At 38.1% G+C, this 26,218-nt stretch overlaps 1 protein-coding gene and 1 long non-coding RNA gene across 3 annotated transcripts; one reads left to right on the forward strand and one right to left on the reverse strand.

The window, feature by feature from the left end:
- The first annotated feature begins 259 nt into the window (after positions 1–259).
- On the forward strand, positions 260–22,072 carry ddhd1a (DDHD domain containing 1a). Of its 2 annotated transcripts, XM_083545572.1 has the most exons (15): positions 260–494; positions 690–1,396; positions 3,147–3,323; positions 7,737–7,832; positions 11,019–11,147; positions 11,319–11,466; positions 17,466–17,575; positions 17,799–17,905; positions 18,047–18,300; positions 18,425–18,500; positions 18,665–18,814; positions 18,891–18,955; positions 19,209–19,381; positions 20,462–20,635; positions 20,919–22,072. In XM_083545572.1, exons 2-15 carry the CDS (start codon positions 757–759, stop codon positions 21,101–21,103), a joined length of 2,484 nt encoding a protein of 827 aa, XP_083401698.1. In that variant the 5' UTR covers positions 260–494; positions 690–756; the 3' UTR covers positions 21,104–22,072. The 2 variants fall into 2 exon arrangements, with proteins under 2 accessions (XP_083401698.1, XP_083401699.1); XM_083545573.1 differs by lacking the exon at positions 7,737–7,832 and having other exon boundaries at positions 262–494.
- Positions 3,361–6,032, reverse strand: LOC310728304. The gene is made up of 2 exons (XR_014534235.1): positions 5,766–6,032; positions 3,361–5,636 (listed from the first exon to the last, which is right to left on the reverse strand). It is a non-coding gene; the product is annotated as an uncharacterized lncRNA (long non-coding RNA).
- Positions 22,073–26,218: the final 4,146 nt, after the last annotated feature.

Here is a 26,218-nt window from a genome sequence, read left to right on the forward strand (position 1 = left end):
TAAGCGCGTGACAATATACCACCACCGACCCCCACTCCACACAGATCCCACGTACAGACAACACCCCCAACAACCCCCGGACCTTAAACTACCCCCACTCCACACCGGTCTGTGGAAGGAACTGTCGTGGGTGAAACTGATCATGGTGCAAAAAAATTCAAGTGACCGCAGTGTAACACTGTACTGTCCTCCCCGTGGTCGGAGGAACGTGCGCGCTCTCGCTCAACTCTGCTTGCTTGCGTAACCGCGTCACGTCCAGGGCGCGCTTACGCAAGAGCGTCAATTACGCAGTTGTCAGCAGCACGCTCACCGGCGACTTGTTTGGATCTGAAATGAATGCCGGAGTTCCGCTGAGTCTAACTGACAGCCGGAACTCAGGATTTCCAGCAAAGCTGAACCGCCGCTCCGAGGGGGCAAATTCCGGATAGTTTCGTTACAACGCTTTCAGACGGTTCTGGTGTTTGCGCGGTGGTGAAAGAAGAGCGAGAATGATGGTGAGGACCGAGCACATTCCCCGTCCGCCAGCCGGAATAGGACGCTTTTTGTTTTGAGTTAAATACCTAGCCTGTTAGCATGGCATGTTTTTCTTGACCCCGATAACAACATGAGTCGCTATATGTTATATATCCAGATGTGATTATATTTATGATGCAGTAATGTATAATAGAGTTGTTGTATTTTTGTATTAGGGCGTATGCGGTCGTATTTGACAAGGCTGGTCGCGTGTAGTTGGGATAGCTCGCTTAGCAAACGGTAATGAGCAGCTTTACGGGTAAGACGCCTTTCCTGAGTCCACCGGAGAGCCCTGAAAACGGAGACGCCGTGGTGGGGAGCGCAGACTGGGGCCTTGTGGATGAACGCTTCCCGTGCTCCTACGATGAGTCGGATGTGGAAAGGCGCCTGGGACTCCTCCATAACCGGCAGGACGGAGCTATGGCGCTATGCTTGGACCAGGCGTACCGGAGCGGTTCCGAGTCCTACGTTGACTGCTCTCAGCTGGACTACAGTGAGAACAATGGTAACACGAGTTCGCCGGAGAGCAGAAGAAAACACCGCTCCGGCGCTCCCCGGCCGCGCTTTGAGGTCGTGGCGGAACTCGGGCCGGAGGAAGTGCGCTGGTTTTATAAGGAAGACAAAAAGACGTGGAAAGCTTTCGTCGGACACGACTCTCTGAGGATCGAGCTCATGTATCGCAAACTGTGCGAACTGAATCCACAGCTCGCGGTACCGGGCGGAGAGGAACTGGAGGAGCATGCGGCAGCTGTGGCCTCGGTCCCGAGCTCAGAACAGCTCGATGAGATAAACCTGGAGATCAGTATTGAGGCAGTGTGTGTCCGAGGAGGACTCTACGAGGTGGATGTCCGAGAGAAAGAGTGCTATCCTGTGTACTGGAATCGTGAGTGTTACTTCTCATCACTTAATAATGATTGATAAAGGGTAGTAAAACACTTGGATCTTTCAGTAACACATTTCAAAATGTGTTCATTGTGGCTGAAAATGGATATGTTACAAAATTGCTTTTGTCTTTGATCGCTTTTCTGACAGATTTTTTATGTTCAGAGATCCTTAAATCTGTGGGGTTTAGAGGCTTGGCATCACTCACATACTAACTATTAAAGCCTTATCCCAGAATTGTGTTTAAAAGCCCGCAAGCATTATTTAGGTTGTATTATCTTGTGCATAGTAAATGTAATCTTGTCTTAAAACTCTTAGCAAACTCTAGAGTGGTATTAGATGGGATTAGCTCTGTTGCATATTTTATGACAGTAACAAGCATCATACTCAGTAACACCACATAGGCACATGATTACAGACCATAAATAGTGATAAAGCACATTTGCAAAAAGCAGGTTCGGTTAATAAGATGCTCTCAGAGTCAGTTCATTATCAGAAATTACCCCATAACACAAAACCTATTTAAACAAAGTGTTATTAGTTTGAAAATGGTGAATTGGTGCAACCCCCTAGCTGTTTTTAATAGGTGAATAATATCTTGCTGAGATGAATGAAGTGTCACACAGTATGCTGAGACAGTGACCCATCAACTTGTTTTCAAAGACTTTTTTTTTTTTTTTTCTTTGATTCATGTGGCAAATGCCAAGCCATTGCTTTGGAGCTGTCAATATTTTTCAACTGAAGTCTCCTTGCACCAGGAGTTTGGAATGCTTGGTCACATTCAAACGCTTTTTTCGGACCTTGGTGCAGTCCAGGGAACCTCAAGTCCGGTTGAAAACGATGTTTTAGACTTGCTTGTATGTCTGAGTAATTTAAAGTGTATGATTTAACCTGAACTGTTTAAAAATTGTTGACTTATAGTAATAACACTAATTAAATAAATTTATCAAATAAATACACTTTATGCAACAAATAAACAATATCGGAAACACATTTTAGAAACCTCACTCATAGCAGAGGTTATGTAAATCTGACTAGGTGATCCATGGCTGGAAAGGAGTGTGTGGGTAAACAAACTTATGATAATGACACTCTCCTTCAAACGAGCCCAGTATCAGTCTTGGATTTGGACCTAAATTAGTCAGACCAAGTGTGAAAACACACTCGTAAGCACTGCCTGGCTGGGATTAAATGTAGAAGCTGGAATTCCTGGTGTTACCCTGTGATTTATTTTTTATCCAGTTCAGCCATGGTAGTAATGTTCTCCCTTGCCCCTCAGAAAATAACAAATTAAACTGCCTACTGTTTTACAAAAAACAAGTTTTGTTATGATAATTTTAGTCACAAACCTGAATTGACACTGCACCGCACCGCACCAAACAGTTTTGTTGATCGAGATCATGTTCTTTCTGATTGCTTAAAGGCGCTGTTAGAATGGTAAGTCTGAAGACATGAGATGCCGTATTTTCAAAGCATAACTTTTAATTTGCTCATCATTGAGGAACGAGCACGTCTGTTGTCAGTTTGTTAAACATTTAACACTATATGCTGGCAAAAATAAATATGTATATGTGATACAATAATATTTCATATCCACAATAGTCATTTAATTATATTACAGGCTTTACCTGATGACAGCAATTCTGTGTAATTAGAGATGTTTTTAGAGAATGTATACTGAAACCTGCACATATACCTTTTTTGAAAAGTTTCTAATGATAACAGCTACTTGGATGTTTTTGTCCCTACAGAGCAGGACCGCATTCCTGTGATGAGGGGACAGTGGTTTATAGATGGCACGTGGACACCTATGGAGGATGACGAGAGCGACCTCATAGAGAAGGAGCACCTGACCTGCTTCCGGGGACAACAGATGCAGGACACATTAGAAAATGATGCGGTGGTCAAGACAGTGGATAGCAAAGATGGTAAGCATGTACATCATTGATACAACTCTTTGAGGTGATTATTAGTAAAAAAAAAAAAAAAAAAAAGGGAACGAGAGCATTTCATTGTTTGAGTATGTGACTGAGAAGACTCCCTTTCCCCATTTCTAATAGAGTTGCTCATTGATTGTACATCAAGAAAGATCCGGCTGGATATAAGCCATATTTATTTAGTGATAGGATGCTGTAAAAAATAGATATGAGTAGATGCTGTTTTTTTTTTTTTTTAAATGCCATAGAGAAGTAAGGGTACTTATAGCCATTTATAATATAAAGTATATTGTGGGTCTGCAAGGTGTATTTATGAAAAAACTCCCTCAGAATTTATCGGATATATTTCTCAAAGAGCATTTCAATTAATGAATTTATATTGTATCTAAGCATTCGAACAGTGAATTCTTTAGAGGTCTCTAGAGAAACCTACAAATGTGATTTAATTAAATGCATCTAAAGTCCTTTCTTTACTGATGGATAAAAAAATTGAATTATTTTTGAGTTAGTTTGATGTAAAAGCAAAATCATGGCATTGACTCGGGTTAAAAAACGTGTAAAATTACAATTGAGTTTGTTCAAATACAGTTTGTGTTTTGAATAGTCAGTAGACTGTAGTCGTACAAGGTCATTTCTACTCTCCCTGTAGCTATAGGGTGCTTTAAATAAAAAGTCCAAATGACAGTCAGATGACTGTTCTTTCTCCCTTATGTTACATGGCTGAGAAAAGGAAACATTTATATCGCTGTGACAGTTGCAGCCCTTGCCTAAACATACTCTAATTCTCTTATATTTTATTCAATCAAACGCAGTGCTTTCTTCTGCTGTCTGCTAGCACCATTTGAACAGCGCTAATATGAGCTGCAATTCCTCATTGGTAAACAGGGAAAAATGTAGCAGACGAAATGTCACTGCTCTTTTCTGGAACCAGATTGTAAAGCTATTAACTTGTACTACATATGCAGATCGGAAGTTGAACAAGCTTAAACTGTGTTTACACAGGACAGCTATACAGTATATAGATAAACAACTAATTTTAAAATATTCACAATTTTTCTCCTCATCTAATTTCACTACGTAGCTTAGCAGTTTCAGTAAAAAAGGAACTGAGACTTGCATAAACCACGAGAGCAGAATAGGAAAAAAACTTTTTTTATGACACTGTACAACTCTATTTCTCCTTTAACTCGCTTTTACACATATACACAGTGTTCACATTGTTGCATGAATTATTTCTATAATTAATGTCTAAAGGTATCAGGAGACTTTTGCAGTTAAATATTGTTCACCCAATTCAGTGGCTGTAATTGCTTTTGATGTCAGCAGTTTTAATCACCATGATGGTCAAGTAGCAGCTCCAGCAGGAAATGACACGGTTACTTGACGAATCAGTTTGGTTAGGCTGCACACAGAATATTCTTTTTGGAATACTGTCTGTATATTTCTTTGTATAGGCAGTAGTCTGATATATTTCTTTAGCAGTGGGGAGAAAGTAGGTAGGCATGCAATGTAACTTGAGCTCGGAGAGGTCATTAGGTTATTCAGAGCAAAATGCAAATACTGATTTCATGTCAGTTCAAACCGGCAAAATGATTTGTGCTCTGTGTGACGCAGAATAATTTGCTGTTCTGTACAATATAAGTAGGCCATATAGAAATACCCTACCTGCTTGTTATTTAGTGATCAATAGTAATACAGGCAGTGAGATCAGGGCAAGAAGTCATATTCCACTTTATTTTGGTTTATTTATAAGTATATATAAAATGTAGATATTTTGTGTTTGTTTTTTTTATAGCACATTTTATAGTGTTTTTTCCCACATCTGCTTACATATTAGGTGTTGGATTGCACAAAATGTTGGATTGCACATTTCTGGCTTTTCGGCTTTTTTCATTGTTAATTTTATTATTATTACTATTATTGTTTTATGTTAATATTAGTAATGCATTAAAACAAATTAGCTTTATGCTCTTACTTAGTTTCAGGGTGTTAAGTATTTATTTTTTGTTATTGATTCGTTAAAGGAAAAATAATGTTGAATAAAATAGGTTGGTGTGATTAAAACATGAATTCAGTTTTAAGGTTTACCTCTTTTGCAAGACATGGTGTATATACAAGTCATGGTGTATATACAACAGATGCATGACAAAAGGACAAAACTGGTTGCCTAAGCTGTGGAGGCAATTCTTATGCCATAGGTTGGGTTATTTGTTCTTCTATAGTTCACTGTATGTACAATTACATGTAATCAATACAAAGTTATTCTACCTGACCACCTTTACTTCCTGATTAAGCATTTTTATTCTGATGGGAGTGCTGTCCTTAAGGTCATTCTAGAGGTCATCCCTTAGGACACGATGGCCTATTGAATAGATGATAGTTTGATGAAGATGAATATTATATATATTTATATATTTATATATATACACACACATCATATGTAGTGGCTTTCAGAGCCTCCAGAGCTCAGTTCAATTACAACCTCTGAGTGTTAAAATTCTCCACTGCAATTATCAGAACATCTGATAGCTATTGGTGCCCTAATATCTTAATTGGTCACTGTATGTGAGAGGAATTGTAGGAAGATAAAAATAAAAAAAGTACAAGAAAGATATGTTGATGTTTATATTTGACCATACCAGCACTGCTTCATAGGTCATATTAATGTACTTAATAGGAATCAGTGCATAAATATATATATATATATATATATATATATATATATATATATATATATATATATATATATATATATATATGTATGTATGTATGTATATGTATGTATGTATGTATGTATGTGTATGTATGTATGTATGTGTATGTATGTATGTATGTATATATATATATATATATATATATATATATATATATATATATATATATATATATATATATATGAACTAGCTGAAAGTACCCGTGCTTCGCTACGGAAGGCAGAACGCTAAGCAATATGGCAATAAGCAGTAAGCACTGAGCAGGACTGGATGATCAGAGATCAGAATGTAACGTCAACAAATAACGTACTACCCCTTTGTAGTACGGATACAGGGCAAACTACTTTAAAAATAATTTTTATCGTGCATCTAACATGTAATAAGAAACAATGTAGTAAGTTTCATGAGGATCCGTAATGTTATTTTGAAGAGTTTACAATGCGTGAGAAATCGCGTTTTTCGCGAGTTAGCCACGATCCAGGGCGAATTTTTCAAAACCCTTTCTTAGTGAGCACCTAAGACCCAAGAGGAAGGTATGTTCCAAATTTCATTGCAATCCGTTCAGTGGTTTTTGAGATTTCGTGATGAGTGAGTGAGTCAGTGGTATTTGAGCTTTATATATATATAGATTTTAATAAAGTTGATGACACAAGAAGTTAGGTTGATGTGTATTGATACTGAATGTGTCCGTTGAGAGATAATCTTGAAGTTGTTCTTCAAACAGCAAAAGTGTTTGTTCAAGTTTGTGTCTCTGGATGGCACAGGCTTGATATTGACTGCTCTTGACCGGGCTGCTGAATGGCCCAAAGCTTTCACTCTCACTCAAACTGGCTTTTACCTCTTCTGTCCTGAGAGCAGTTTTGCTGTGCTGCTGTAATTTGCAAGTCGAATTTAAAGCCTAGACCGAACGTATTGCAATTTCAGGTGCCCAAGAGTGAGTTCATTCTTTCTCATGCTGTTTTTTTGTTCAATTTCACAATATTTGCAAAATAACACATTCTGGATTTACGGATTTGATATTGGGTATATAATATTGAAAATCCACAAAAATAATCGTTAAACATCAGCAAAAATAAAAATAAAAAATACTAATGAGTTCTGATTTATTAATCTCGACATTTTAAATGCTCAATCTTGTAACTAGACGCATGGTGCCCTGAGTGGCCCTGTGGCAGAGGTAGCTTCTCAGGTACAACTTAGATATACCTAATCACTTAAGTTAAATGGGGAGAGATGAATGGATATTTTTGTTTGTGTGTGATGGAGAGAAAACAGTTTAAAACCCCCATCTGGCAAAGGATTGCTCTCTGAAATCAGTACTCAGATATGCCACACTGAGCACTACAAGCTGTCACTTACTTTATGTATTATTTGGGTAAATGTCTTTGTTTAAGCCTGTTTGGTAGTAGTGGATCTAGTGGATTCATTTGTGGATTTTGGAATAGCTATGTTTTTGTTTGTTTGTCTGACCATAACCTGTCATTAAATAAGCCTAATACAAAATAACATATATTAATACTTGTACTGTGTTTGATTATGGATCACTTTGCTTACATTTAAAATAAAGGATTCCTTAATTCCGCAAAGCTTGCAAGAGGCTACCAAGACTTAAACTGCAAAACAGTGGTAAAAATAGATGACACCATAGACATATCACGGCTATGACCACTTACTATGTTTGGTTTGTTAGTTCTCTCCCACCTCCCTCCTTTCTACCTCCCCTTTCTGTTCAAATGGAGTGGATATCAGACGAATACTAAAAGCCTCAAGCGAAAGCGTTGCCAAGGTACTGTATTTCCTGCATCTGTGACTTCGATTCCCTTTGGATTTTATCTTTGGACTTTCTTCTTTACCTTTTAGGTGAGCCCTGCTTGCTTTAGAACAAGGCCTAGATAATATAATTTGTGTGAATATAAGACTTTAGTTGCTTAGACTTATAATCCAGGCATGTGGTTTGATTTAGACTTTAAAGCAGCATTTTATTTTTTTAAAGCGTGAAGTTCCAGTAGACATCTAAATGCACTGCTGGTGCGCTTTATATCTGGCCTTGTTCTCCTTTAATAAGCTTTACTTTTTTACCTAATTGTAGACCTCTAGATATCTAGTTGGCACAATGATTTACAGTTTAACAATGTGTTTTGTTTGCTCCTTCTCTAGGTTAATGAGTAAACCCTGATGCTCTGTTCCTATAATTTCTATCTTACTAAACCATAATAGCACTTTGTTAAATGTACTAGTTCATCTGCTAGACGATAGTCAGTTTCTTGAATGAATCCTTTCAGTGTCAGCTTTCGTTATAGCAGTAAAGAGAACCATTGCTGAGATCCTCAGCCTTCTTTTTTCACTCTGCACTGTAATCGTCTTATGTTGTGCACACATGAGGACATATTCACTAAATATGTTCACATATGACACACTACATCATAATCAGGTTTATTGGCTAAGTTTGTTGACACACAAGGAATTTGGTTCCAGCTGTTATTACACGGCAAACTATATATTCACTGAATATATTCACATATTACACACTACATATTCACTGAATATATTCACATATTACACACTACATATTCACTGAATATATTCACATCACACACTACATATTCATTGAATATATTCAGCACTGCTGCAGTATGAAACCAATTTTATTTTGATTTCTTACTGGGTTTAGGTCATATTGATCATATTAAATTGAACAATGATTTTTATTTTATTTTTATTTAAGTGACAGCCATTTTTGCATATGAAAAAAGAAGGCAAAGAAGGATTTATTAATTATGTATGAAGCATTAATTGGTGCTTATGAGCTTTTCTCTGGTTTAGTATGGTAATACATTTTCATCACTTTCCTTCATCCTCCAAAATCCTGGGAATTCTTACACCTTTTACCTCACTAGTTCATGGCTGCATTTCCAGTGTGCTTTTGATTCTATGCCTTGTATTACAGATTGACTGACACTTAACCAGAGTCAAACATACCATCAATACAGAAGAAATGTATCTCTTTGCTGTAGCTTTATGTCAGAGATATACATTGATTTATCCTAGATTGTGAAAACAACAGATGTTTGACCCTGGTGTGTCTTTTTGTCCTGTAAAATGGGATTCCATTCTCCTTTTAAATTGGTATGAGATTTATATTTATATATATATATATATATTAGGCAGCAAATTAATACTTAGTTCTATATTGCACTTAAGTTCTAATCCTGTTTTACAGTGTGTTTCTGTGTGGGTTTGTTCTTCTGTGTGGTGTGTTTGCGGTTTGCTTTTGACTAATTCTGTTCATGTAGCTGCCATGTTGTCAGATTGTCAGATAGAATATAATGTGATGACATATGGTAATTAAGCAATTGTACAATTTCTACAAGGTTTGACATAAAAATGTGGAGATTTGAAATGATTAAAATTTGAAAAGGGACAGGGGTTGGATGGAGTTCAGAACTGAAGAGAGAAAAATGAATCCAGCATACAGCAGAGATATTATGGCACCCAGCATAGTATCACAGTGTCCTGTACCATTATTTTTTTTTTAAGTCAGTCTTTTAACAAATGTAAAACTGTGTACATTTTTTTTATATTTATTTTAAAATGTTTTAAAAAAAGCTGCTTGTCCACAGCAATGATCATGGTATCTCCTGCTGCTATAGGAAAATTACAAGCAAAAATGACTCACGAACAGGATCCAGCCCTAAAGAGAGACACACATTGTCCTGTTGTGTGCTACCAGAGCTAACACAACTGGGGCACTATGATGAATGCTACTGGGCAAAACCATTACAATGCAGAAACAGTGTTGATTTTTCTGCCCTCAGCAGTTCTGCACAGTTCTCTTTTGTAGCTTTGATAAATATAGAATATGTGACTATTTTCTGAAGGTATATTTTGTTCTCATTTGTAATGTGCTAACTGTAGTCAATCGGTCATAAATGTCTCGTTATGTATTTGGCTTGTGCTGTAGTGATGCTGTCTAAACCCACTTAATGGACTGAACATCTGTTGATAGTGGAGTTTTTAACTGCAGTAAACCAAGGTTCCAGATTTAAGTGCACACATCTTCAAAGCTTCACTCATGTGATTCTGTAATTAAGCATAATTTATTATTAAGCCTTTTTGGTGGGGGTTTTTCACTAAGAAGGAGTCCTCCTTTTCATGATATTTCAGTTCTTGCTAGTCCCATTTATGCTACAAAAATAAAATTGGACTCCTGTAGTTTTCTGTTGTTATTGAATTTTAGATGTTAACACTGTTGCCTGCATATGTGCAACCAGCATTGCTAAATTAGCTTGTATTTATTTATGTATGTACACTATGCAAGCATTTCCCAATACATTGTAATAATTTAATTGTTTTTAATGATGTTTTGACCAGGTTCATGTGGGAAAAGTTTAATGACCTGCACAGACCCCTGACCATGATCTTAATCTCACTTAACAACTTTAAGATAAATTTAATCACTGCCTTTCTGCCAGGTCCTCTCACCCACCAACAGGTCCTGGCATCAATAATACTGTTGTGTTAGAATGGGCACAAAGCAGCACAGTCATGTTCTACTGAAGCATCTTCTCAAAAGAGTGACTGTTATCAGATCAAAAAAGGCACAAGCACATATAGGTGTGATGGTCAGGTGTCCACAAATCTTTTGACATTTAATGAATACGCCTGATACAGATGCTTTCTACCATAAACACCTGGTGAAACATTAAAGTGTGTATCTGCTAGAGAAATTCGCCTTATATTTCCCATGAAACACGTAATTCATGTAAGGATTTCTGTGAGCCATTCAAACTAGAGTGCGCTGAATGCATGGGGCAAGTTTGAATTGAAATCTTAGTAAATTTGAGTCTTTCCCCTCACTTTCCATTATTTTTTATTCCGTATCCAATCCAATCCAATGAATGTATTACAGCCATATATCTAATGCAAATTCTGTAATTTTTTTCCCCTTGCCACCCTTTTTGTTATTTAACAGCCATCCACAGCTTAAAGCTGAGCCGCAGCCATGTCGACTGGCACAGTGTTGACGAAGTGTATTTGTACAGCGATGCCACCACCTCCAAGATTGCCCGCACTGTCACACAGAAGCTCGGCTTCTCGAAAGGTCCGTGTTTACACATCAGCTCAGCCTTCTGTACAAGCATGCGGGCATGAAAATGGACCGGTTGCTTCTGCTTTAAACTGTTGTGAACCTGTCGTTTAATTTTAAAACAGGGCAGGTGTTTTGTTGCACGAGTTTGATTGTAATAATCTTTCTTCATTTTATGGATTCCAGCCTCAAGCAGTGGTACCCGGCTTCATAGAGGCTACGTGGAAGAGGCCTCTTTGGAAGATAAACCCCCTCACACGACGCACATTATCTTTGTTGTGCATGGCATTGGACAGAAAATGGATAAAGACCGCATTATCAAGAACACCGGCATGTAAGTATTCACAAGTTGACTGAGTTTTTTTTTTTTCCTGTAATAAGTTCAATATAATGTCTTACACTCAAATGTCAGTTTATTATGTTTATTAACACTTTAAGGACACTGTGTTGGTATGTAGTTGCTCACAGTAGTCAAAATATAGCTTTACATAAATCATTAGCTGCTACTAACCCATCTAATAATAGACAGAGACCACGGCTAACCAGATGTTAGAGACACCAGTGATTCCAGATAAGGTTATATCAGCGCATATATATATATATATATATATATATATATATATATATATATATATATATATATATATATAATATATTACACACACACACACACAGTACAGACCAAAAGTTTGGACACACCTTCTCATTCAAAGAGTTTTCTTTATTTTCATGACTATGAAAATTGTAGATTCACACTGATGGCATCGAAACTATGAATTAACACGTGGAATTATATGTGGAATTATATACATAACAAAAAAGTGTGAAACAACTGAAAAATGTCATATTCTAGGTTCTTCAAAGTAGCCACCTTTTGCTTTGATTACTGCTTTGCACACTCTTGGCAATCTCTTGATGAGCTTCAAGAGGTAGTCACCTGAAATGGTCTTCCAACAGTCTTGAAGGAGTTCCCCGAGAGATGCTTGGCACTTGTTGGCCCTTTTGCCTTCACTCTGCGGTCCAGCTCACCCCTAAACCATCTCGATTGGGTTCAGGTCCGGTGACTGTGGAGGCCAGGTCATCTGGCGCAGCACCCTATCAAATACAGTGAGGAAAATAAGTATTTGAACACCCTGCTATTTTGCAAGTTCTCCCACTTAGAAATCATGGAGGGGTCTGAAATTGTCATCGTAGGTGCATGTCCACTGTGAGAGACATAATCTTAAAAAAAAATAATCCAGAAATCACAATGTATGATTTTTTAACTATTTATTTGTATGATACAGCTGCAAATAAGTATTTGAACACCTGTCTATCTGCTAGAATTCTGACCCTCAAAGACCTGTTAGTCTGCCTTTAAAATGTCCACCTCCACTACATTTATTATCCTAAATTAGATGCACCTGTTTGAGGTCGTTAGCTGCATAAAGACACCTGTCCACCCCATACAATCAGTAAGAATCCAACTACTAACATGGCCAAGACCAAAGAGCTGTCCAAAGACACTAGAGACAAAATTGTACACCTCCACAAGGCTGGAAAGAGCTACGGGGAAATTGCCAAGCAGCTTGGTAAAAAAAGGTCCACTGTTGGAGCAATCATTAGAAAATGGAAGAAGCTAAACATGACTGTCAATCTCCCTCGGACTGGGGCTCCATGCAAGATTTCACCTTGTGGGGTCTCAATGATCCTAAGGAAGGTGAGAAATCAGCCCAGAACTACACGGGAGGAGCTGGTCAATGACCTGAAAAGAGCTGGGACCACCGTTTGCAAGGTTACTGTTGGTAATACACTAAGACGTCATGGTTTGAAATCATGCATGGCACGGAAGGTTCCCCTGCTTAAACCAGCACATGTCCAGGCACGTCTTAAGTTTGCCCATGACCATTTGGATGATCCAGAGGAGTCATGGGAGAAAGTCATGTGGTCAGATGAGACCAAAATAGAACTTTTGGGTCATAATTCCACTAAATGCGTTTGGAGGAAGAAGAATGATGAGTACCATCCCAAGAACACCATCCCTACTGTGACGCATGGGGGTGGTAGCATCATGCTTTGGGGGTGTTTTTCTGCACATGGGACAGGGCGACTGCACTGTATTAAGGAGAGGATGACCGGGGCCATGTATTGCGAGATTTTGGGGAACAACCTCCTTCCCTCAGTTAGAGCTTTGAAGATGGGTCGAGGCTGGGTCTTCCAACATGACAATGACCCGAAGCACACAGCCAGGATAACCAAGGAGTGGCTCTGTAAGAAGCATATCAAGGTTCTGGCGTGGCCTAGCCAGTCTCCAGACCTAAACCCAATAGAGAATCTTTGAAGGGAGCTCAAACTCCGTGTTTCTCAGTGACAGGCCAGAAACCTGACTGATCTAAAGAAGATCTGTGTGGAGGAGTGGGCCAAAATCCCTCCTGCAGTGTGTGCAAACCTGGTGAAAAACTACAGGAAATGTTTGACCTCTATAATTGCATACCAAAGCTACTGTACCAAATATTAACATTGACGTTCTCAGGTGTTCAAATACTTATTTGCAGCCTTATCATACAAATAAATAGTTTAAAAATCTTATATTGTGATTTCTGGATTTTTTTTTTTTTTTTTTTAGATTATGTCTCTCACAGTGGACATGCACCTACGATGACAATTTCAGACCCCTCCATGATTTCTAAGTGGGAGAACTTGCAAAATAGCAGGGTGTTCAAATACTTATTTTCCTCACTGTAGCCCTTGATGCCTTCAGTGCCTACAATTTTCATAGTCATGAAAATAAAGAAAACTCTTTGAATGAGAAGGTGTGTCTAAACTTTTGGTCTGTTCTGTGTGTGTATATTTATATATATATATACATATACAGTGCCTTGCGAAAGTATTCGGCCCCCTTGAACTTTGCGACCTTTTTCCACATTTCAGGCTTCAAACATAAAGATATAAAACTGTAATTTTTTGTGAAGAATCAAAAACAAGTGGGCCACAATCATGAAGTGGAACGAAATTTATTGGATATTTCAAACTTTTTTAACAAATAAAAAACTGAAAAATTGGGCCTGAAAAATAATTAACCCCCCCTTAAGTTAATACTTTGTAGCGCCACCTTTTGCTGCGATTACAGCTGTAAGTCGCTTGGGGTATGTCTATCAGTTTTGCACATCGAGAGACACAAATTTTTGCCCAGTCCTCCTTGCAAAACAGCTCGAGCTCAGTGAGGTTGGATGGAGAGCATTTGTGAACAGCAGTTTTCAGTTCTTTCCACAGATTCTCGATTGGATTCAGGTCTGGACTTTGACTTGGCCATTTTAACACCTGGATATGTTTATTTGTGGACCATTCCATTGTAGATTTTGCTTTATGTTTTGGATCATTGTCTTGTTGGAAGACAAATCTCCGTCCCAGTCTCAGGTCTTTTGCAGACTCCATCAGGTTTTCTTCCAGAATGGTCCTGTATTTGGCTCCATCCATCTTCCCATCAATTTTAACCATCTTCCCTGTCCCTGCTGAAGAAAAGCAGGCCCAAACCATGATGCTGCCACCACCATGTTTGACAGTGGGGATGTTGTGTTCAGGGTGATGAGCCGTGTTGCTTTTACGCCAAACATAACGTTTTGCATTGTTGCCAGAAAGTTCGATTTTGGTTTCATCTGACCAGAGCACCTTCTTTCACATGTTTGGTGTGTCTCCCAGGTGGCTTGCGGCAAACTTTAAACGACACTTTTTATGGATATCTTTAAGAAATGGCTTTCTTCTTGCCACTCTTCCATAAAGGCTAGACTTGTGCAGTATACGACTGATTGTTGTCATATGGACAGAGTCTCCCACCTCAGCTGTAGATCTCTGCAGTTCATCCAGAGTGATCATGGGCCTCTTGGCTGCATCTCTGATCAGTCTTCTCCTTGTATGAGCTGAAAGTTTAGAGGGACGGCCAGGTCTTGGTAGATTTGCAGTGGTCTGATACTCCTTCCATTTCAATATTATCACTTGCACAGTGCTCCTTGGGATGTTTAAAGCTTGGGAAATCTTTTTGTATCCAAATCCGGCTTTAAACTTCTCCACAACAGTATCTCGGACCTGCCTGGTGTGTTCCTTGTTCTTCATGATGTTTTCTGCGCTTTAAACGGACCTCTAAAACTATCACATTGCAGGTGTATTTATACGGAGACTTGATGACACACAGGTGGATTCTATTTATCATCATTAGTCATTTAGGTCAATATTGGATCATTCAGAGATCCTCACTGAACGTCTGGAGAGAGTTTGCTGCACTGAAAGTAAGGGGGCTGAATAATTTTGCACGCCCAATTTTTCAGTTTTTTATTTGTTAAAAAAGTTTGAAATATCCAATAAATTTCGTTCCACTTCATGATTGTGTCCCACTTGTTGTTGATTGTTCACAAAAAATTACAGTTTTATATCTTTATGTTTGAAGCCTGAAATGTGGCAAAAGGTCGCAAAGTTCAAGGGGGCCGAATACTTTTGCAAGGCACTGTGTGTGTGTGTGTGTGTGTGTGTGTGTGTGTGTGTGTGTATATATATATATATGTATATGTATGTATGTATGTGTGTGTATGTGTGTGTGTATATATATATATATATATATATTTAAAAAGAGCAAGGGAAGTATTATGTATCTGAAGATTGCAAAATATATATTAATCAGTCAATAGGGGACTCAGGCGCTGTTTAAATTTTTAGGTGTGATGAGTCATGAACACCTTTCCTCATGTCTTGTGTTACTGGATGTGCGAGACCTGCCTCACAGGTTTTAGTGAGAGGAAAGGTACAGCATGTAAAATGTTATTTTCAGAGTCTTTAATGACCACGATGTTCATCTGTGAGATTTCTGTGTTAATATTGGTTAATCTAGATGGTTTTATTAGATGAAGTTTAATGGGCATTTTAAAGCAAGACAATTTATAAAATATGCTTAACACTTGTAATACCTTTTTTTATGGCCCTCTACCTTTTAATCCGCTCAACCACTGAACGAGAGTGCCTTTTACCTGAGGCTGTTGGTTATTTGTTCTTTCGCTATTGTGCAATGTTCTCTCCACTTTGCTTTAAGCACCAGTGGTTCAGTCTGTTTTTTGTGTTGGTATATTTAATCTTCTCCAAATCTGACCCTTAAATTTAAGCCTTTTCAGTTGAGGATAATTGAAGTCTACCACAAGGAGTCCAGATGGTTCTCATTAGCATATAATAAAAGACCTTTTCTCTGAGGCTTGTGTCTATTGCTTATGAACAAGATAAGACTTTATTGTGTTTAACAATGCTATTTGAGCAAATCCTACTGAACATCCTACAGAAAGAAAAAGGTTAAAAAAGCACCTAGATTAGAATTCATTTAACCTGCATACAATATGTGGAAAATATCTATTCACATGACCTTTTTATTTTATTTTCTGCTGTCTTGAAGCTGCACAGAGTGTAATGTTTACTAGTTGGTGCCTGATCTCTTCTAGAAGCTTAGTGGGTTTAGATGAAGTAGATCAATCCAGGCACTAAGCTCACTCTGTTGAGGAAGCATAGATTACCCTCTACCTTGCTATAAAGAGTTGGATCATTACTGTCTCAATTTATCTCCTCGCTATTCTTTCTTTTTTTTTTTGTTCAGTGTCCTTTTTGTGCCTATGTATAAGTGCATGTCTCTTAATTTACACCCAAGTGTGCTTCTTATTCAATCCCCTGTGCCTGATTAAACTCTGTTGCTATTATAAAGACTTCCTTGAAACGAGAAGTCTAGCTCGTATTTGTAGTAACCAACAGTCATGTCACAATAATGTAGTGAGATTTGACTTATCTAATGCTATATTATATTGAATTCGGCTGGTAAACAAGTGTTTAAAAGCTAATCATCATGGGATGAAAACGATTAACAATCATGAATCTAACAATTAAAATAACATTTACTTTAATATATGAAAAATGTAGTGTTCCCTGTCCTGCACAGTTCAGTGTAAGGCCTTGGTGGCATAATAGGATTTTAGTAGGCAGTGCTGCTATTAGTCAGGCAATGACGTGACCGAGCCCTAGTGTGTGACAACATAGCAGAGGCCAGCCTAAAGACATTCTTGTCATTCTACATGGGGTTATGCTTCAAAAATGATCAAAAGGCTGATTGCATTCTACTGTTGTCCTTTCCACAGGCAACCTTGCTCTCTTGTCAGTGTCTGCTGATTTCTAAGGACCGTAGATGCACACACCTCAAATTAGCTTTATTTTCTATGCATAAGAAGCAATAACACTATATTATCTAATGATCATATAACTCTGTTTACCAGAAAAAAGCAACCAAAAAAAACATACTTAGCCTTGTTGTTTACTGTGCATCTCTATATATAGGCTGCGAGAGGCTGTGCGGAAAATGGAAGAGAAGCACTTTGCTGACCACACAGAGGAGCACGTGGAGTTTCTGCCAGTAGAGTGGCGCTCTAAACTGACCCTGGATGGAGGTACTGGCCTGCTACTGCACAGGCAACCTGTCATATACACAACAGCTACACCCACCTGTCTAGCACTAATACCGGAGTGCACACACACAGAAACACACATGGCAATCTATAATCAGTTGTCGGTGATCTGTCTATAGATTTTAGGTTCTCTTCAGGAAATGCATAAGCAAGAACAATGAATATTTCAATTGAATGCTAAGTACACACACTGTTGTTTCTGTAGACACAGTCGACTCCATTACGCCAGATAAGGTGCGGGGGCTGAGAGACTTACTGAACAGCAGTGCCATGGACATCATGTATTACACAAGTCCCCTCTACAGAGATGAGGTAAATTAGACTCCTCCCACTTCCTAAAAATATATCTAATTATTGGTGTTCAGTGTCAATAGCTAGTGTACATGAAGTGCATTTGCACTGATTTATTTTTATTTTGCCAAATGTGATCCTCTGTGCTGTTGTTTTCTATAGATTACTAAAGGGCTGACCCAGGAACTCAACAGGCTTTACTCGCTCTTCTGCTCTCGAAACCCAGAGTTTGAGCAGAATGGGGGCAAAGTATCCATCATTTCCCACTCGCTAGGATGTGTGATTGCGTATGACATCATGACAGGCTGGGACCCAATGCGGTTTCGCATGCAAGAGGAGCCTGAAGATGAGGAGATGCGGTGGATGAGTTACAAAGAGCGCCATCTGTTGGAACAGGTGCAACATGCCAGACAAAGGTGCTGAATTTTTGCTTGCCTGTATTTACAGGAAAGTCCCAGTTGTATTTCAATATAATTTTCGAAAGGCTTTATTAACCGCAGTCTAGATAAATATAATAAATGTATTTTTTGTTTGTGTCAGGTTGCGAGAACTAGAGGATCAGCTTCAGGGTCTGGAGGCTACTAAACCCCTAGCTGCTCCTGAATTAAAGTTTAAGGTATATTGAGCCATTTATCTTTCCTGCAAACATAGATCAGTTTTTGCAAGAAGTGAGCTGACCATGAGATTCATTATTGCATTAAATGTAATTATTTACTCATTCATACTTTTTTTTGGCACAAGATGCATCACTCTCTATCTATATTACTCTGCTTCATATAGGTGGAAAACTACTTTTGCATGGGCTCTCCCCTAGCTGTGTTTTTGGCCTTGCGTGGCATTCGACCAGGTAACAGTGGATACCAGGACCACATTATGCCGAAATCCATCTGCCAGCGCTTTTTTAATATCTTCCACCCAACCGACCCAGTGGTAAGAGAATCAGCATTATTCAGTTTTTATTTGACAGGAACCATTTTTAAAAACATTTTGTCCATATATATTGCAGGCCTATCGACTGGAGCCTCTTGTGTTGAAACACTACAACAACATTGCACCTGTCCAAATACACTGGTAAGTGCTGTCAGGCTGTTTTCAAAAGAATGGCAATAAATTTTGTCCAGAACTGTGTATATAGTTTTGCTATACATCCAGACAGAATGTTGCCCCCTGGTGAAATCACAAGAAAATGTATACACATTTTAATTTATTTTTATATTTCAAAAAAAGGGAAAATAAACTGTGTGCCATAATGTTGCCTTTTTTTTTTTTTTTTTTCTCATGTCCTTTTTTTAATCTGTCAGCTATTTGTAAACTGTTTCTGCAGGTGCAACACCTCCAATTCCACTCCATATGATGAAATGAAACCTATATTCCTGAACCCAGTGAAGGATCCAGTTTCAGACACAGAGAGCCTCCCCAGTCCCAGTACATCACCAGTAATGTCCCGCCGTCTGTATGGAGATTCCATCACCACGCTGGGCAAGGCCAGCATACTGGGTACATCAGGCTTCAAAGCCACATGTTAAATTATTCTACAAACTCATTCTATATCTATTAGATTTAGATTATTGGTAAGGGGTCTAAAGGGCACATCATAATAATGGGAGGTGGTAGCTCAGTGGTTACGGCCCTTAGGTTACTGATTGGATGGTTGGGGGTTCAAGCCCTGGTATCTGCAAGTTGCCACTCGTAGGGCCCTTGAGCAAGGCCCTTAACTCTTTGTGCTCCAGGGGCACTGTAACATGTCTGACTCTGATCTTTGACTCCAGTTTTCTACATCTGTGGGATATGTGAAGAAATAACAATTTCCCTGTGGGATAAATAAAGTATTCTAAATAAAAAAAAATAATAATAATGTTGCCCAAATAGGTTGCAAAAGACCCCAGCTAAGATTAGAAACAGAACATAAGATAGGGATGCAAAGCAAGAAGTGTGAAAATGGTGTAAAGAAAAGTGTGTATATTATGTGTGTTATATTTATATTTAATTACATACAGTGGTCTTTTGGTTGTGATTTGAAATCATTTAAATACTTTGTTCCAACATGTTTACTGACGTTTTAAAGAGCACTTAGGTTTATTTCTATTATATTGTAATGTACATGCCTGGCGTCCTCAAAGTTCATTTAGACATCTTTACTGCCATCTTGTGGATAATATTGGCAGTAAAATGTAGTCTTGTTTGTAAGTAGTGACATCTAGTGGATTATTTTGGAGATTTAGCTTTTCCAGTTGGTACTTACCACAATACAATGGAGTATGTGTACAGCATGATTTATAATCCAAATCCAGAACCTTTTTCCTGGAAGCCAATTCTTATTATATAATAGCTCCTTTTGAAAAATAAGAATTGTCTCTCTTTTAAACCCTCGATACATAATATAAAAAAAAAAGGGTATCCAAATTCAGCAAGAGTGATTCACTAGTGCATATGGCACCTGGCAGTAGAGACGTCAGATCACTTATTTGTTTCTGTATCATTCTGCAACAAACTTTGTTAGATTTACATTGAATGTTTAATGAGGGTAGAAGATTGTATGAAGTTTCTGTGCTGACTTTTATGCTATGCTGTGTTCAGGTGCCGCCAGCATTGGAAAAGGAATTGGAGGAATGTTGTTCTCTCGTTTCTCGCGCTCTAGTAGTCAACCATCAGGAGTGGATTCTGCAGCAGTGGAGGGTGAAGAGAAAAGCCAGTCGGCATATGGCCTTTCTACCATGTCTCAGTCTACCTCCACCATCAGTGATACTGCAGGTGTGCATAAACGGATTATAACCCTAACCCTACACCTCATTTATAATGATTTTATGCTATTTATTTATAAAAGAAATATATATATATATATATATATATATATATATATATATATATATATATATATATATATATATAAAATATTTCCCAGTGTACATATAATGTCCATATGTGTATTGGGAATATTGGATAGATTGCTGTTATTGTTGCTTGCAACCGAAATGCTGCTGTAAATAGTCAGTTTGTGTTCAGTGGTAACAATTCTAAATGTTTGTTATTACAGTGGAGATGGAGCACCGCATTGACTTTGAACTGCGGGAAGGGTTGGTTGAAAGCCGTTACTGGTCAGCAGTCACCTCACACACAGCCTACTGGAACTCTCATGATGTGGCTCTGTTCCTGCTGACCTTCATATACAAATCACAGAGCTCTTCTGAGACATGCCAAGACAATCCTGACCCTGAGTGACCCAAAACCATTACCACACACAAAGACCCCCACAGAGATCTATCTTCTCCTGTAGAGATATGAAAACACTCAAGCACACTCCCTCTTTCATTTTGCCTCATATAAATGCTTCTTTGTCATACAAAGACTGATTACCATTTTTCCTGTTGCTTGTGCAGCAACCTTTCCCATTAATCCAGTAACCATCGACTCCTACTGGGTGAACTATTTGATACATTGAGTGAACCTCTAGTCCTAGGAAAATTTTCTAATGCTTTGTCTTGGGTGCTGTTGAAGCCTCTTCTGCCAGTCCCATTCCATGCTTAGAATTAGAGACCATTGGCTGTGTGTGTGTGTGTGTGTGTGAGTGTGAGAGAGAGAGAGCGCGAGAGAGACAGTGTGTGTGTGTGTGTGTGTGTGTGTGTGTGTGTGTGTGTGTGTGTGTGTGTGTGTGTGTGTGCGCGTGCGCGTGCGCGCGTGTGCGCGCGTGTGCGTGCTCACCAACTTTGGGCCAGTCCACATGGTTTCTGTAAACCAGACAACTAGGCACACAGCATACAAGCATGTATCATGCCCTCCGTCCTGTTAATGTATATTTTTTGATTGTTATTCATAATTTATGCCATGGTAAATATATCCTCATGGATACAATTACCAAACAAATGGTCAATGCAACACTATGATATCTTTATTTATTGATATAGTAAAATATATATATATATAAATAATACGAGAGAGAGAGAGATGTGTATAGTACTCTAATTTTTGGGAAGAGTATTTCAACGTTTATTTTTACTTAAATATTCCTGGAGAATACTGGACCTCTTTCATGACTAACAGACAATATCTGGATTCCCAGAGAAGGTTGAACTATTAACATTAAAAAAAAATGTTTTCTACAACAGATGAATAATAAGAAGCAATTATCATATTCTGTTGTTTCAACAACCAGATGGTGCTGTCGGGAAGCAAAATTAACAGTGCTTTTTTCTTTTTTCAAAACAGTAATATGCCTGATTTTATTGAGCATGGATTTTGAGGATGAAATTGCTGCTTCATTGATTCTGTAGCCAAACCTACACTTTTACAATCTTGCCATGTGCTGATACATTAACATTCTGCATATGTGGGCTGGTGCATTGTTACTTTGGAGTATTAGAACTACTGTGTAGCTTCAAAGAGATCGCCTCATTGTTTATCATTACAACTTAATCAAATCAGCCAAAAACAGTGAAGTTCAATCTTATAAACTGATTGGGTGATCTGCTTTATGTACTTACACTAGTAATGAGGCCAAGATCATGGGACTAGACTCCGAGATAAGGAAGCACTTCCCAATGTTCCATTGCCTCATGGTAATGTGGTATTCAGGCTCCTTTTTCCTTTTAGGTCCATAGTAAGAAACAGATTATATATTTTATATATATTTAGTTATCAATTGTGAAATGACAGTCCTTCAAATTTGTGATTTCATTGATGGGCCAAATGTTTTAGATTTACAATTAGCTCATAGAAATGCTACTTGTTCATGTTAAGCTTTCAGTCTTGTGTCTTTTAAGCACTTTTGAGATGTTAGATATGCAATAGGAAGAAAATGGTGAAAGAAAATCTTGAAGCAAATTAATTTGTTTTTAATGCAGTGGTATGTTTTCCTGCATCGATGCTGCTTCTAGATTTTTCAACCCAGTAATAAAGTGATTGGCATATGCATCAGAATCAATTGTTCACCTGAATAAGAGGATCTAATTGGTAAAAAAAAAGAAAAGAAAAGGCATGGTACTAACAGCCAGAATCTGCCATGTATAATGTCTGCATTGTCTTTGAAATTCCAAAAGCCATGCTTCACACCTCTATGGCAAGGACTGCATTATGTTGATTTTATGATTTATTTAGTTTTTAATCTTTGTGCCCACACAAGTGCTGTTAGTACGTTAGCTAGCCTGTGTGGATATTTAAAAATGGCCAGGTTGCCTTTGAGGACCACAGAGCCAATCCTCTGTTGGGAAGCTGACGTGGCTTTTCCCCTCGTACTGAACGATGAACTAGAGCTATTTATGACTCACTGTTATTGTTGGCAATAGGACACAGATATTAATGAAGGACCAGACCTTGCACATTACCGCATGCTATAAATTGCACTGAACAGACTAAAAGTCCCTCTCTTGATGTGCATTTCTGTTTTTGCTAAGTCATATATTGCATTATGGAAGAATCGGTTTCTAGAATTGTTATAACATTTACCATTTATACAGTAATCACTGGCAAAAAAAAGCGCCAGATGTTCTTATGCCACCATAGAGGGTTTGTTCTTCGTGATATGTTTTTGGTTGTTTTCCTGAAGGCCGTATCTCAGAATACTAATGACTAAGGGAAAATCTTGAAGCAATTACATTTTTTTAAATGCAGTGCTATGTTTTCCTGCATCGATGCTGCTTCTAGATTTTTCAAACCAGTAATAAAGTGATTGGCATATGCATCAGAATCAGATTGTTTACCTGAATAATTGGCATGGGCACGATAATTAAATGTATGTTTCAATATACAATAGGCAGATTGTGGGCTTTACTCAGATGCATGCTCAGGTTTGAGATTTTTTTCTTTTTGTGATGTTTAGATCTCTGATCTCTAGTCTTCTTGATAACTTTGAATCTAAGCTACACATGCCATTTTTACATTTGCTAATTTATAATTGCTTTTTATCAGGGCATCTCACCAAATTGTCTTTGGAGAAATTTGTAACTAATCTTTCAGTTGTTCTGTAAAATTGAGTTGAAGGGCCAGTTTTCACTACAAGTTATTGATTAATACAGAATATGACAAAAGTCCCAAATGACTGTTATTTTAAATGTACTGAAGACATTGAGCTTGGAAAGACATGCTGTGCAATAACCCATGCCTGTAATGGATTCAAACTGCCATCCGAATAACACTGTATTTATTTCAGTTTATTAAAGCATTGTTCTTTTTATGGGTACAGTTCTGTTTTCTTTTTTTTTTCTTCTTCATGCACACAGCTGCTATGTTGGCCTTTGTCTGAACTTTTGCCTACACAGAATATTGTTGCCTGAACCGTGTAAGTGGGGGAGACCTGAAATGTGTGTGGGACGAGCGGAATTCCACAGTGAAGGGTGCTTTCAAAATATTTAGAAGACCGTCTAAACGAATTGCCTGCTCGAGGATGCACATTGCCTGCATTCATTTCACCATGATAAAAGGCATTACCTTATTTGTCTTTCTGTACTGTGCAGTTTTATGGATGGATGGATGGATGATTATGTATATAGAAGACACAAAAATTCTTATTCATAATCAGTAAGTTTATTTTTCTGGTAAGTTGTGATAGAATACACCCTTCATAGGTCACTAGTCCATTGCAGGCCACCTTGCACACACACTTATTAACACAATTTAAAGTAGGCAATCCACATACCTGCATGTTTTTAGGACGTGGGGTAACTGGACACCATGTGAAACACTCAATAGAACCAAGACTGTGGGACTGTGCTGCTCCATTAAAATCCAGAGATATCCAGAGACCCTTTGTAATTAAAACATTTCTCATATCAGAGCTCTGTCAGCTCTAGAAGAAGATTATTTGTTGCATTTTTGGCAAGATGTATACGTTTCATATGATAATCAATTAGTCTTGTGACTTGTAAGTCAAGTTTATTTCTTTAGCGCTTTTCACAATGGGCATTGTCTCAAAGCGTTACAGAATTGAAGAATTAAAGTCAATTTTGTGTATTTACCCCTGATGGTCATCAAGGTCACTGTGCCAAGGAAAAACTCCCTTAGATGTTATGAGGAAGAAACCTTGAAAGGAACCGGACTCAAAAGGGAAACCCATCCTTACTTGGGTGATATCAAGAGTGTGATTATAAATCTTTAAACAATACAAAACACCTCATCTACCATGAGACCCGAATGTAAGATTGTGAGTAATGTCCTTTCTACAGTCTTATACAGTCAGTTGACGTTATGGAACCAGGATCTATGAGCAACTCATAAAATAGCTCAACATTTTACATGATCATAGATCCAACATCAGCTTCTCCATGCCAGAGCCTTTAAAAACTGAGGTTCAATGTCCAAACTCTACATGAAGTGGGATCCAAATAGCGCTGGTACGTCTGTTGATGGTTCAAGATGTTTGCGGGCATAGCATCTACTACTTTAAAGGTCCGTAATTTTCATGAGGTGGGACATGAATGGAGCTGGTGCAACTTTAGGATGCGTTGTGGCTGAATCAGACTGATGGAAAGTCCCATCCTATACTTACATCAGTGTTGCTCACGGTGGATGTCGTTGCTTTCAGAGGCCTGAAACACATACTGGGTAATATAGATGGGAACTAATGATGGACAAAAAAGTAGATTCTATACTATTTATTTTACTGACAACTTTTTACTTTCACTAATTTTTATACAAATATCTGTACTTTCTATTTCTTACATTTTCAAATCAGGCTCATTAATTTAGTCTTAATCTGTTCGGTGACATGATCACAATTTTTGTATTTCTTACTGCACACCGTTTTCAGCCCATTAACCGATTTCTTGTCATTGCTCTACCACTGGTGTATCTTTTCTTGGCTCTCACACACCACAGGTGTAGACTAGTTTACAAAGCTCACAGTGAGCAAGGCAGAGGGCAACAAAAAGTATGGGGCTAATGTGGATAAGACAGAGGGTATATCTGTATACACTCATTAAATAACATTTGAAATGATTTTGTATTAATAAATTAATGTGATGAGAGGTCCCGTTACCAGCATGACACAAAAACAGGTAATAGTAATAGCTAATTTTAAACTTCTTTACTTTAACTTAAGTAAAAAGTGTAGTCAGTACTTAAACTTTTACCAGAGTATTTAAAAACATGAGTATCTGTACTTCTACTTGAGTGAAGGATCTGTGTACGTTTGCCATGTCTACTGGCTAAGGTGATCCGTGGATTAGTGGTGTCAGGATTGAATAAAGCACCTCTGTGCTTTGGCCACCAGAGGGCAAGGCAGTCCAGGATGATTTCTTAGGTTCTTAGACAGTTTAGACCTAATCCAGTTCCTAAATCTTCAGTGTTTTACTCTGTTGTTAGTTCAGTCAATAAGTCAAAAGAGGGAGTAATGATGCATTGCAG

The sequence above is a fragment of the Silurus aristotelis genome (genome assembly GCF_946808225.1).
Source record: "Silurus aristotelis genome assembly, chromosome: 6".
NCBI classification, from domain to species: domain Eukaryota; kingdom Metazoa; phylum Chordata; class Actinopteri; order Siluriformes; family Siluridae; genus Silurus; species Silurus aristotelis.